Consider the following 14628-nt stretch of genomic DNA (forward strand, 5'->3'; position numbering starts at 1 on the left):
CAGGTGCTTTTCGAGTTTTTCTGATTGAAAAAGATGTCTATAGCTTTCGAAAAATCGCATGATTTTACTAAATCATTCTCAATGCACAAAGTTGATAGGCGAGTTAACCAATCCTGTTTCATTGTAGATATCACAGCATTCTTTATGCGGGAAAGAAAACTAAAGAATCTTTTCGCTTCTGCGACTGTCACCGGCAATGTGCAAAATATTCTTAACGCAATAACGACGATAGGAAATAATGAATCTAATTTGAGATGTTGAACTTTATAAAGTAAATCTATTGGAGAAATTGCAGGGAAAGATTCGAGGAAGGCACAGCATAGGTAGAAGAAAAATGTCCTGGCAGAGAAATCTAAGAGAACCGTTTAGATGCAACTCAACTGAACTCTTTCGGGCTGTAGTGTCAAAAGTTAGAATAGAAATGATGATTGCCAACCTTCATCGCTGAAATGGGACGTAAAGAAGAAGATTGGAGAAAGTTGAGATTTACCAATATTATCGTTGTTCTGAAGCTATTTCCTTGTGGCATTTTTATAATTACGTATTTTTTATGGGAAATAAGCCACAATTTTACTAAAAAATGAATTTATTAACGTTTCGAAGCCCAAATCGGGTTTCGTTGTCAAAATACAAAATACTATTAAAATAAAACAAACATGTTGTTGCTAAGTAAAAAAATTCTTCTAATAATTTATTTAATCTGACTAATTTATATTGGCAATTCAGACGTATATTATACATTTTAAAGTAGAAGACTTTAAAATGATATCCCCAATATTTATGAGTTGCGTTCCTAGGACGACTTTACTAAAAGATAGTTCATTCGATTACATGAAATCAATCCCAACTCAAGAATATCCGTCGCAAAAAAATCATAGCATGTGATCTGTCTTTAAAAAGATTGATTTGATGTAATTTGAGTTGGGATTGATTTCATGTAATCGAATGAACTATCTTTTAGTAAAGTCGTCCCAGGAACGCAACTCATAAATATTGGCGATATCATTTTAAAGTCCTCTACTTTAAAATGTATAATATACGTCTGAATTGCCAATATAAATGAGTCAGATTAAATAAATTATTAGAAGAATTTTTTTACTTAGCAACAACATGTTTGTTTTATTTTAATAGTATTTTGTATTTTGACAACGAAACCCGATTTGGGCTTCGAAACGTTAATAAATTCATTTTTTAGTAAAATTGTGGCTTATTTCCCATAAAAAATACGTAACCAATATTATCCTTGTATATCGCCCTCAAATGAAAAATTTCATCTACCAATAATTCTTCACTGATGTCTTCTTTATAAAACTCGCGCAATATATCAATTTTTTTCTTAATAAAGTAGAACCCCGCAAATCCGAACTAATTGGGGAGACAGCCTGTTCGGATTCCGAAAAGTTCGGATAAAGTTATCCCAAACTAATAATTCAAATCTTTCATTGTCGTTGATTTTGAGTTGCAAAACGTTCACGAAAGAGTGTGGACAATATTTTTGAAATTAAGTTGACTGCAAGAGAACTAAAGTAAGTTTGTATTTAACCTTTATAAGCACTACATATAAAGTATTTATTTATTTTTAAGAAATTTTAAATTTCAAAGTTCTATTAATCCTATATTATTAAATTTTTTGGTTTTACTGTGTATAATAGACATGTTTTTAAGTTTTTGTCTTGAACTTTTAACTTTTTTTCACTTTCTGTTGGTTCGGATTTGCCGAATGTTCGGATTAGCGGTGTTCCGATTTGCGGGGTTCTACTGTATTCTCGTCATCTCGGAATGTCCACAAAATGTTAAATAGCGAACTAATTTCATTTGCCGCATTAAATATTCTGGTTAAATTGCTTATTATTTGACAATATTAAATAGTTCACAGCGAAATATTGCATCGGGCTCAAAATTATCAGTCGCATCACTACTAGTTTCAGGCAATCATCAAAAAATCGCACAGGTTTCTTTCGCCGTTTTTCTTTATTTGATGTAAATTCTGGATTTATTCCATAATTGCTGGTACCTAATTTAGATTCTTCAACAATGGAAGACCTGATCCCTTTAAATTCTGAACCTTTATATTCTTCAATCAATTTCTGATTTTTTGTACATCTAGAAGCCCTGATATATTTTTAATCTCCATATCCATAGTTATCTGACTGGACTGTAGCATTTGACTTCTGTGATTTATTGCTGTTAAAATTTTACACCAAATCAACTAAAGGGCATGTTAAATATAGCCGAGGATTAATTAAACGTATTATGGACATAAAGTGAAGAGCAAAAAAAACAGGAAAAATTACGTCTTTGAACTGGTCAACGCCGGGCCCCTTACATCGCCGGGCCCCGGTAAAATGTACCGGCTGTACCACCCTCTCGGCGGCCCTGACTGTTCAATTCTTTCAACACCATTGAACAACATTCAATGACATGGAATGATTCACTTTTATGTTTACATGGATCAATTTGGTTGCTTCATCCAAATTGAAAGGCAAAGTGAACGGTTTAATTTCGCCTTTAAACAAATACACCTTTCCAAGAAAAAGAATTAAATAAAACAAACATTTATATATACCATTTTTTGACAACAAAATTTCACTGATAACAAAAGCTGAGATTGAAAACTGAAAGCTAAGGCATATTTATTCCAATTATTTAATCAACGCTAATTGTCTTGAAATTTCCATAATATCCTAAAACCTCATCGTTGTGTAAAGGTGTTGGACGAAGTTTTTCATTCACTTTAAGTAATTCCAGCTTATCAAATCTGTCACCGTATTGTTGCAACTTCTGCTTCCACAACTCTAAAACAATATTAAATTGTATACTTCTCAATAAGGTAAATACACAGAGTGGACCAAAAGTCTGGAAGCGGTCAATTATCTCGTAAATTGCTAGTCATAATTGTACAAAATTTGAAGTACATTTATTTTGGGATACGGATATTCCATATTTGGTATTTGCAATGTTGCCAGATTTGCCGTTTCTCTTATATTATTAGTAACTTTGGTTTTGTTTTTCAAATTCATCACCCTGTATATTCAGTCATTATTTCAATCTCCTATTGAATACGAATACGAGTTCAACCATATGTAACAGTTATGATTTTATGTAGTCTGGAAGGTCTTAAATACATAAAACAGAAGTCTGGCAACGCCTAATTGGCTCAATAAATTTTTAATACTATTTTCAACTACATTAAAACGTAACAATTGATAGATTACAACATTTTTTAACATAATGGTTACTTTACAAAGTGTTCAAAATGTGCTCCATTTGTGAGTTGACGGTACCCTAATCGATGGTAGAATGCGTCTACCACATTTCTCCATGATTTTCTAGAAATTATTCGAGATTCATCGATAATTCGTTGCCTTAGCTCTGCAAGATTTGCTGGTTTAGTTTTGTAAACTGAATTTTTCAAGTATCCCCAATAAAAATAATCTTTGGGATTGAAATCAGGTGAACGTGGAGGCCATTTAATTCTACCTCGTCTACCAATCCATCGCCCGGGAAATATCTCATCTAAATAACGCCGAACATTTACACCAAAATGAGCTGGAGCTCCATCTTGCCGAAACCATATCTGATTAAAATTGACCCCAAACAAGTTTCTCAGTGTAGGTACAATTTCATTTCTAAGTAACATTTCGTAACTCTCTGACGTTAAATTTCCTTCGATAAAAAATGGCCCAATTAACTGAGTACCTACTATTATACCTGACCACACATATTTAATTTTTGTGGTCTTTGAGTACTAGTGTAGGAAACAGGTTGAACCTCAGCAAAATGGACACCAGTCCGGTTTTATTTTTTTCTGGTATATCAAGGGGTGCTTATCATGAAACTAACTTTTTCTTTAAAAATTTCGCCCCGGAACCCCCCTTTTCATCCCTTTAAAAGGGGTAATTTGTGGTTTTTGCGAAACGTAGCCCTTTCTGTACGTTTTACAAGAAATTTCCTTAATAGTAAAATGAAGAAGACTATATTTCCTACTATTTATTTCCCGACCGCATATGTCTATCATCCACCATTTAGCGGGGGTGGCGCCCCAAAGTTTTTAAAAAAAATATTTTTACCTAACTGTAATGAAAATTAAGAAGAAACCCTGTGGCAATTTTTCACAAATAAGTGACTGATTTTTTGGTATAGACTTCATTTAAGGGCAATTGCAAATTTTTTAATTACAGGGTGTTACATTTTAAAAAAACCCTTTTGGGGATCCATCTGAACCGCCTATGCTAGAGTAAGAAAACTTTTAGCGATTATCCATGTACTGGTGTTATTTACAAATTTCTATAATGCACCCCAATTTTTTTTCTGGAACCACCCCAAAAAAAAAGAAGAAATAATAAAGAAAGTGATTTTCTGGGAATCCTTCACACACCATGCCCTTTATTAAAATGCTTCAAATATAATTTTGTGCACGTTCTTATTATTCATGCATGGACACCAAAAGCGATTTCTTGATGCAACCCTTGTAGCCAAAAAAAATAAATAAAGGGGAGGTTGAAAAAAAATTTTTTTTTTTTTGCTTTTTGACCCATATGGATATATGCTCCATCAATAGGGTTTTTCATAAATATATATGATTATTGCAATATCCCTGCGGAAACTACCCCTATGCTTAAAAATAAACTGCAAAAACTACCTCTATCTCTTGGAAAGCATGTTTTTACGATTTTCTCATTACCTATGCATTTTTTTAAAACAAAACTTATACATAATTAAAGACCACTATTTTCTCTACAAATAAGGTCCTATGCATTTTTTTCGTATAAGCAACCGTTACGGCACAGTGGCGCCGTAAACCTCAGAAATGCTTTGGCGGGCTCCAGTTTTTGTTTTTTTTTGTTCGTCACCTATTCACTTTATTGATAACGTACTTATGGATAATAAAAGAACACACTGTCTGCTACACATTATGACCTATGCATATTTTATTTTCTTTGCACCGTAAAGCCACAGTGGTGGCCCAAAATCAATTTTTGATTATTTTCTTTACTAATTCTCCTTTTTTTTTGGTGGTTCCAGGAAAAATATGGGGGTGCATTATAGAAATTTGTAAATAACACCAGTACATGGATAATCGCTGAAAGTTTTTTTACTCTAGCATAGGTGGTTCAGATGGTATAAAAAGGGGCTTTTTTAAAATTTAACACTCTGTAATTAAAAAATTAATCACCCTTAAATGAAACCTATACCAAAAAATCGGTCAATTATTTGTGTTTAATTGCCGTAGGGTTTCTCCTTAATTTTCATTACAGTTAGGGAAAAATATTTTTTTAAAACATCTTTTCTAAAAATTTGTCAACTTTGGGGCGCCACCCCCGCTAAACGGTGGGTGATAGACATATGCTGTCGGGAAATAAATAGTAGGAAATATAGTCCTGTTTATTTTACTATTAAATAATTTTTTTGCAAAACGTACAGGAAGGGCTACGTTTCGCAAAAACCACAAATTACCCCCTTTAAAGGGATGAAAAGGGGGGTTCTGGGGCGAAATTTTTTAAGAAAAAGTTAGTCTCATAAAAAGCACTCCTTGATATACCAGAAAACAAATGAAACCGGACTTTTGTCCATTTTGTTAGGTTCAAGGTTCAACGTCTGTTTCCTACACTTTATGATTGGTTTTCACGCATCCAGTGTGGATTTACTTCACTCCAGTACCTTAAATTGTGTCGATTTACACTTCCACAGAGAGTAAAGGTTGCTTCATCAAAAAAACATATTCTGTTAACGGGATTTTCATCATTTTCAATTTTATCCATCATTACCTCAGTAAACTGTAATCTACGATCGAAATCATCTTCACTTAATTATTACAATAAGTTAATTTTGTATGGTTTAAATTTATTCTTATCGTTGATTGAGGTATTGAGGTATTAATAACCCATATTAATATTTCAGTCAACGTTCTTACGTAATACACGTAAGACTGAAGAACGACCTACATCATGTACTTGTGCAACCCTGCGTGAGGATGTATGTGGATCTTCAACAAAACTTTGCATTATATCTAAAGTTTTGTTGTCATTACTAACTTTTTTCGGTCTACCTGATCGGTATCTATCTTTTACTTCTCCAGATTCCTCAAATCACTGTACAGTTTTTTGTACCGTCGCCTTATGAATAGGAGAACAGTTTGGGAAAGTATAGGCTGATTCTCACTAGCATGCAAGGCAAGTGCTCGGCATGGGCAAGGCATCGGCTCGGCAAGATACATTTTACATAAAATCTTATGCACTTCACGGGATGTAATTCACACTATGCGTGCCAGGCAGCGGCAAGCGACGGGCTTTGCATGCGACGTTCTTTTCGAAACAATCTTTGCCTAGCATGTGCCGTGAAGGTCACTACAGTGTGAATAGTGAATACCTTACCGGCAAGTAATCTGCAATCTTGGTTGTTTAAAATCATTTTTATAAAGACGATAGAGAAAAGAAGTATTTTGTTTTTGAAGAGGTTCCTCAATATATGCCAATTTTTCTTCTTCTTTTGGCATCATAACTCTGGATGGGTCTTTGCCTGTCTGGCTATGTCCTTCCATTCGAATTTTTCTTGTGTACTTTTTCTCCATTGTCTTATGTTTATGGTTTTCATGTCATCTTCCACGTCATCCATGCCTCTCGTTCTGGCCCTTTCTTTTTTTTTTTCGCCTTCCTATCGGCTTCCATTGTAATATTTTCTTTGTTGTTTATTAATTATCTGTTGCACATGTCCCAGCCATGATAGTCTTTGACTTTTCACAAATTGTACAATATCGTAACCTTCATTCAATTCATTAACCTCGTTGTTTCTACTGATTTTCTATATGCCGTCTTTTGCTTGCACCGGGCCATATACTTTTCTCAGTATTTTTCTCTCGAATGAACTGAGTTGGGCTTCATCCCTTTTCGTCATTGCTCAGGTTTCACAACCATACGGGTCTAATCAATGTTCTGTAGATAGTCATTTTGATTCTTTTGTCTAATAATTTCGATGCCATCAATCTTTTAATGGCATAGTATGTACGATTCCCCTCTGGAAATACGTGCATTTAATTTCGATACTTACGAAATTCTTCTGATTTCTGTGCCCAGATATGTAAAAGCATCCACACCTTCAAGAGTATAGTTATCTATTGTGATATAATTTTCATTGTCAGGTGTTCTTTTGACGGTCATGTCATTCGTTTTTGCTTAGTTTATTTAAAGCTCCCTTTTTCGTGCTTCAGGATCAATGTTTTTGAACGCTTCAGTTAGTCGTGTTAAAGTGTAGAACTACATCGTCTGCATATGCAGTAATTTGTACTGTCTTGGTGTTTCATTGGTTTTTTTGACGGGTGACTATAGAAATAGGTTAAATATTATGGTTCAATATGCAGCCAAAAGTTGTTAAATGCATTCACTGTCATTCGGTTATATTTAAGAAATTTTGTCTGATCGTCTAAAAGTTCGGAATGTAAGGTTGCAAATTCTCCTTATTTTGTGCGTTTCTTTAGCATTTTAAGCACCCAACAACGTCTTTTTCTATTTCTGCAATATTTGTTTCCATTTTTTGTTTCTTCGTCTAATATTAGAGCAATTTTTATTAACGTTCAATTTCAACATTGTTCACTACACAAAGCAACCAACCCGCGGCAAGCCTTTGGCAGTGTGAATTGGCTCCGAAAACCTTGCCCGTGCCTTGCCGTTACCGGTTCGGTTCCTTGCACGTCTAATGAGAATCAGGCTTTTGAACAAGTTGGCTACTTCACAATAAGATATTTTCCACCTACCTCTACCGAAAGTATACTTTTCCGGACCTGATTGTAGGGAGCAAAGTTGTACTTTTCCTCCCTAGGGAGGAAAATATTTTTCCTCCCTAGGGAGGAAAAGTAAAAGTGACGTCATGGTATTTCATTCATGAAATGTAACTTATTGACGCCCTGTACAATATCTATTTTCTATTACGTAAGTTTCTATACATTTTAACGTTTATTTATAAAACACTCTGTATTTTGCAGAATGGTAAAAAACAGTAAATTGTTATTTTGATTTAACAATGTTTACATTATTAATTTGACTTATATTTGACAGTTGACAGTTATATTGTACGTACTTGTTAGTTTTAGTTCTAATAAGTTTTGTTGGTTAGTTACATAAATAAATTAAGTAAAAATGAAAAAATGACTTGTTATTTGAGGAAGGTGGAAAAACCATATGTATAACATGGGAGTAAAGTGCCTTTTCCTCCCTTGAATGATTACTGCCCTCCGCTACGCGTCGGGCAGTAATAGCTATTTGTATAACAAGGGAGGAAAGTGCTACTTTTCCTCCCGAGAATGAAGTTTACTGCCCGACGCGTAGCGGAGGGCAGTAATCATTCAAGGGAGGAAAAGGCACTTTACTCCCATGTTATACATATGGTTTTTCCACCTTCCTCAAATAACAAGTCATTTTTTCATTTTTACTTAATTTATTTATGTAACTAACCAACAAAATTTATTAGAACTAAAACTAACAAGTACGTACAATATAACTGTCAACTGTCAAATATAAGTCAAATTAATAATGTAAACATTGTTAAATCAAAATAACAATTTACTGTTTTTTACCATTCTGCAAAATACAGAGTGTTTTATAAATAAACGTTAAAATGTATAGAAACTTACGTAATAGAAAATAGATATTGTACAGGGCGTCAATAAGTTACATTTCATGAATGAAATACCATGACGTCACTTTTACTTTTCCTCCCTAGGGAGGAAAAATATTTTCCTCCCTAGGGAGGAAAAGTACAACTTTGCTCCCTACAATCAGGTCCGGAAAAGTATACTTTCGGTAGAGGTAGGTGGAAATAGCTATTTTCTGTCACCGTACATCATTAGAATAGTAATTCGTTCTTTTTCGTTAAGAGCCATTTTAGAGAAGCAATAATTTATCTTGCAGAACTTTTCAAAACATAACCACTGTCAGTTTTAGTTAATAATGTAAATGGTGAACAAATGTCAAAATCACAGCATTCTACATTTAAATATTTAAATTTATTAAAATCTACATACTTTGCACTGTTTTATGTATTTAAGACCTTCCAGACTATATAAAATCATAAGTGTTACATATGGTTGAACTCGTATTGAATAGGAGATTCCAATACAGGGTGATGAATTTGAAAAACCAAAGTTACTGATAATATACAAAATAACATTGCAAATATCAAATATGGAATCTCCGTGTCCCAAAATCGGTGTACCTGAAATTTTGTACAATTATGACAAGCAATTTACGAGATAATTGGCCGTTTTCAGACTTTTGGGCCACTCTGTATACATTATATATTATGTAAGCAGTTATAGAGGGTGCATATAGAAGCAAAAACAATAATTTTGCATACAAAAAAATTAAATATAAATAAATCACAGGTTTAGCAGAGTACAGACAAAGCATTATAAACTCCTATACCTAATAATACAGGGCAAAATCGCTGGAAGAAGAGGCGCAGGCCGAAGAAGAACATCTTGGCTCCGAAATCTCCGAGAGTGGTATCAACAACTCTCGGGCCACTCGGGCCTCAAAACCATCGCTAATCTGTTTAGAGCTGCCTTACACAAAATTGTTATTGCCAATATTAGTCGAGGAAATAAAGCTGGAAAAATGGCAAAACCTCGCAATTTTTTCGTCCAGCATCGATTTGTACAAAAATTTGGGAGTTAGGCTCATTTCATCCTCTAGTTCATTTTCTATATCGAGCCGTTGTACGCTTTTGGTTTTTTAAGGGTGAAAACGACCCCTAAAAAAACTACTTGTAAAAAATTATAAAACAACATTTTAAACTTTAATATTGTCAACATTTGGTTCTTATTAGTTACATAATGATTGTTTTATGCTTTAAGATATACTATCATATTATTTGAACCCTTAAAACCACCCTTGTTGGAGCTATACATAAAATATTACTTATCCTAAAAGAATAATTTTGGCTTGCATCGATTTACATTAAAATTTGGGATCCTAAGATCATCTCACCCTGTACTTCATATTCTATAACATGCTCAAGGGCGTCGATTATTTTTAGGGGTGTAAACTACCCCTTATTGTCAAAAATTATAAAAAATATTGTAAACTTTAACATGGGTAAAATTTGGTTTTGATTGGCTAAAAATAATCATTGTTTTATGCTTTAGGATATAATATCATAATATTTCAACCCTTAAAAATCACCCATAAGAACATTATAATTTTTATAAGTAGATAATTTAATAGATCTTTACAGAAAAAAAGTAGAATTAAAGAATTAAAAAACATTTATTTACACAAAAATACTAATCTACAAATATGTAGAAGTACAAATACACATCGTTTTTAAGTCATCTTCCAGTATACGAACCAGTTCTGTGGTATTATACATGCATTGAAAATGTTCAACAAGCTGACTATTCGAATATTTCGAAAAAAGAACGCGGTTTATAAACACAGCTCTTTCATTTTTGGCGATAAAAAGTTTTTTCAAAAACGGTTTTGTAGGATTTTTGAAGAACTATAAGCCTGTGTAAATTAAATTCCGTTAGATCCCTTACTTTTTAATTGTTGTGGGTTTAAAGGGCACGAATAAGGGGGTGTTTGCTCGTAAATAGAGGTTTTAAACAGCTATATCTCGCTAACTATTCACTGTAATGAAAATCTATGCACAAAATAATTTTAGTTATTAAAAAAGCTATAATTTAGTAGTCTATAATTTTTTTCGTATCTCCAGTATTTTCGGAGGTATTTGGAAGTAAAATGTGAAAAATACGAAAGTGCAAAAAATTAATTTTTCTTTCAACTCCAATTTTTCTAAAATTTGGCCTTTTAGATAGGTGAAACTTCTTGGGTGTATTGACAATATAAATATACAAGGAATTACAGATAGGTAAAGACCAATTTTTAATTAGGAGGGTAGTTAGGGGGTTATTTTCACTGATTTTTTCGTAGAGAAAAGCAGGTACCGATATTTTTTGATCATAAATCCCTCTATTTTCATGCTAGAAATTTTTTATTATTATTCTTTGAAAGATTTCATTATATACTTGAAAATAGATAATTTAAGTTTTCCTAGAAAATGCAAAGTTTTCCCGTTATTTGGCTTTGAATATTTCAAATTATGCATTTGACGAGAAAAGCTAACCTTTAACATGTCGTATCTCGGTTTGTATTGGTCTTAAAGATATTATAGAAAAATAATTTAGTTTGTGCTACTAAAAGACACAATTTTGATATCTACAGTTTTTTTGATTAAATGCACATTTTTCGAGCTTTTCTCAAAAAACCCTCTAAGAAGTCGATTTTTTCGACGAAAAACCATTACTTTCAAGCGCGAATAACTCGAAAAATATTAGTTTTATGAAGAAAATGTAAAAAACATTTTTTTCTTAGGAGTACTTTTTACATCGATTTAGATGATTAAACTGTAATAAAAAATTCCCACCCCCGAGATGGGGTGGCAACCACCCCCAAGGTTTTAGCGTACAGCGGCATGATATAGAAAATGATCCTTGGACTATTCCCTACCTTCTGTGAAAATTTCAAGTAAATCCATGCTGGACGAAAAAATTGCAAGCCAAAATGCTTCATTTCCTCGACTATATGATCGTCAACGTTTGATAATAATCGGACAGGGTAATGAAATAAGAAGAAGTCCCTCATTCCTACATTAGATATACTTGAAGAAAGTATTTGACAGAGTAAGACTTAAAGATGTAATACATCTTTGGATCCCGCTGGCTATTGAGATTTGATATCCCGCTTGGTATGAGAGATCCTGCTGATTATTATAAAAATAATTCAAAAAGATCTATCAAAACAACAAGATGGAAGTCAGAATAAATGGACAACTTTTGGAATCTATCAATAAGGGCAATAGAATAAGACAGGGGATTCTCCATGCTATTCAATCTAATCCAGCAAAAGAAGAGGATGCAGAATGGAGAACAATGAAATTAAAATTATCTGTTAGGCAGACGACGCAATATTGATAGCCCAAAATGAAGATAGCTTTCAAAAACTAGTTCACAGATTTTACACAAGAGTAAAAGTATGTAACATGACGGTATTAAGGTGATACAGTAGCGATCAACAGGTAGCAAAAACGCGTTCCAAGATTGCAGCTGTAATTTTGAATATTTTTTCGAGATATTTGGCACACGTATTCGTAATACCGGGTGTCCACTTATATTTTCCCCCATTTTAACTGCCTATAACTTCTAAACGGCATAAGATAGAAATACGCGGTTTTTGGATGAAATGTTTTACTTACTTACTTACTTAGTCCTAAGCCTTTCTACCTTTAGGTGTAAGGCTGGTGGAGTTGAGTTTGGCATTGTAGTCTCCATGCTTTCCGATCTTGCGTTAGGTTTCTTGCACTTTCCAATGTCAATCCCTTCTTCTCGACTTCTTTCCTGATTTCATCTACCCACATAACTCTTGGTCTTCCTCTTTTGTTTTTCCCCTGCACTCTCGTTTCGAACACTCGTTTTGTAAGCCTCTCGTTCGACATTCTACACACGTGCCCGAATCATCTAAGTTGTCCCTCCACTATTTTTTCATTGATTGGTTCCAGTTTTAGGTTTTGTCTAATTGTTTCGTTTCGTATTTTGTCTGTCCTTTTTCTGTTTGCTATTTTCCTCAGGAACCTCATTTCCATAGCATTGACTCTGAAATGTTTTATTTTAGTAAAAGTTTTGTCTGAATGGATTGAATTTTTTATATCGCTTTCAAATACGAAAAGAAAAATGGCGGATTTTTGAAAAAGACGTTGTTGACTTTTTTTTAATGGAACACCCAGTATATTTTTCTGTAAATTGAAAGAAAGGTCATTCACCTATCCAGCCATATAAAGTTTTTCAAAATCGGTTGTCAAATCACTGAGTAATTAATTTTTAAAATGAGCGGTGCAACGTGGATATCACATACCTAAATAACATAACTAAGCAAAATGATATTATGTTATGTTTTTTCCACATTGCATCTTTCATTTTAAAAATTATTTGCTCAGTCATTTGACAACCGATTTTAAAAATTTAATATTCCTGGATAGGTAAATGACCGTTTTTTCAATTTAAAAAAATATACTGGGTGTTCCATTAAAAAAAAGTCAACAACGTTTTTTTTAAAATCCGCCATTTTTATTTTCGTATTTGAAAGCGATATAAAAAATTCAGTCAATTCAGACAAAACTTTTACTAAAATAAAACATTTCAGCGAAAACCGCATATTTCTATCTTGAGCCGTTTAGAAGTTATAGACAGTTAAAATGGGGGAAACTATAAGTGGACACACGGTATAATAAAGAATGGCGGTACAGAGCCCAATTTGAAAAATATATTAATATGTGGAAATTACTCTGTAATTAAATACAATATTAAAAAAATGAGCCTGTACCGCCATTAAGAAGAACAAAAAAATACACTTTCTTCAAATAAACTTTTTTATCCGATGCCTAGATGTTGTGTCATTTTGGAACTACTAAAATTTTTTATTTCATTATTAGTTCCAAAATGACACAAAATCTAGGCATCGGATAAAAAAGTTTATTTAAAGAAAGTGTATTTTTTTGTTCTTCTTAATGGCGGTACAGGCTCGTTTTTTTAATATTGTATTTAATTACAGAGTAATTTCCACATATTAATATATTTTTCAAATTGGGCTCTGTGGGCCATTCTTTATTATATTACGAATACGTGTGCCAAATATCTCGAAAAAATATTCAAAATTACAGCCGCAATCTTGGAACGCGTTTTCTCTACCTGTTGATTGCTACTGTTTCCTCTTAACTCAAAAACCTAGAACAATAGTAATCAATAAAGAACCACAAGGATGTAAACTGGAAGTCGATAGAATTAGCATTGAATAATTAATTGACATAAAGTACGTAGGAATTACAATGTCCGGCTATGGAGACGTTGAAAATGGAGTAAGGAATCAAGTACAAGCACAAAGAGCAAATAAATAAAAAGGATGTCTTATCAACACTATATCATTAACATTGAACTGAGATCAAGAATCTATAAGAGCAATAATTACAATATCACAAGGAAAAAATTCCTGTAACTGGCTGTATACCATAAATCATAAAAAATAAAAACTTTATCTTGTAAAAGGTATATTTAGTTGTAGACAGGCCCTGATCGACAGACGAGTAAAACCGCGGTATTATGGCTCGTCGATAAAGCTCGCCAGTGTATCATTGCAATACGGCGCGGCGATTTTATCTACTGACGAGCCTGGCTCGCGGCTCGTCAGTTTGTTTTATTTTTTACTTGGCTCGTCGTTCAAAACCGCGCGTGTATCACGGCTGGCGAGCCAAGCCTGCAGTTTTCGGCAACCGCCCACATAACAATTTCATGTTCTTAGTAGATTCATAGAACATACTTTTCAGAAAAAGTATATACTGAGGATATGCGTAATTACCATTGGGAATGTGCAGAGCACATACTGAGTATATACTACATTACAGTACTTAAACGTTCTATGTATATACTTAGAATGTAATACCGGACTTCTTTTCAGTATATACTAAGAATATACTTTTTAGGATATTCCAAGGACGTGCTATAAACCTTCTATTTATATACTTAGAACGTACTACCGTATAACTTTTTAGTATCTGGGAAGAATATACTTTTAAGAATATCCCAAG

At 33.3% G+C, this 14628-nt stretch overlaps 1 protein-coding gene across 1 annotated transcript in view; it reads right to left on the minus strand.

The window, feature by feature from the left end:
- Nucleotides 1-2544: 2544 nt before the first annotated feature.
- Nucleotides 2545-14628, minus strand: part of LOC126881109 (retinol-binding protein pinta-like) — an 81320-nt gene continuing 69236 nt past the window's right edge. The window contains exon 6 of the mRNA XM_050645154.1: nt 2545-2795. Within this exon, the coding sequence (XP_050501111.1) occupies nt 2647-2795 (149 nt within the window). The 3' untranslated portion in view covers nt 2545-2646. The remainder of the gene's footprint in view (nt 2796-14628) is intronic.

Source organism: Diabrotica virgifera, chromosome 3 (genome assembly GCF_917563875.1).
Source record: "Diabrotica virgifera virgifera chromosome 3, PGI_DIABVI_V3a".
Taxonomy (NCBI): domain Eukaryota; kingdom Metazoa; phylum Arthropoda; class Insecta; order Coleoptera; family Chrysomelidae; genus Diabrotica; species Diabrotica virgifera.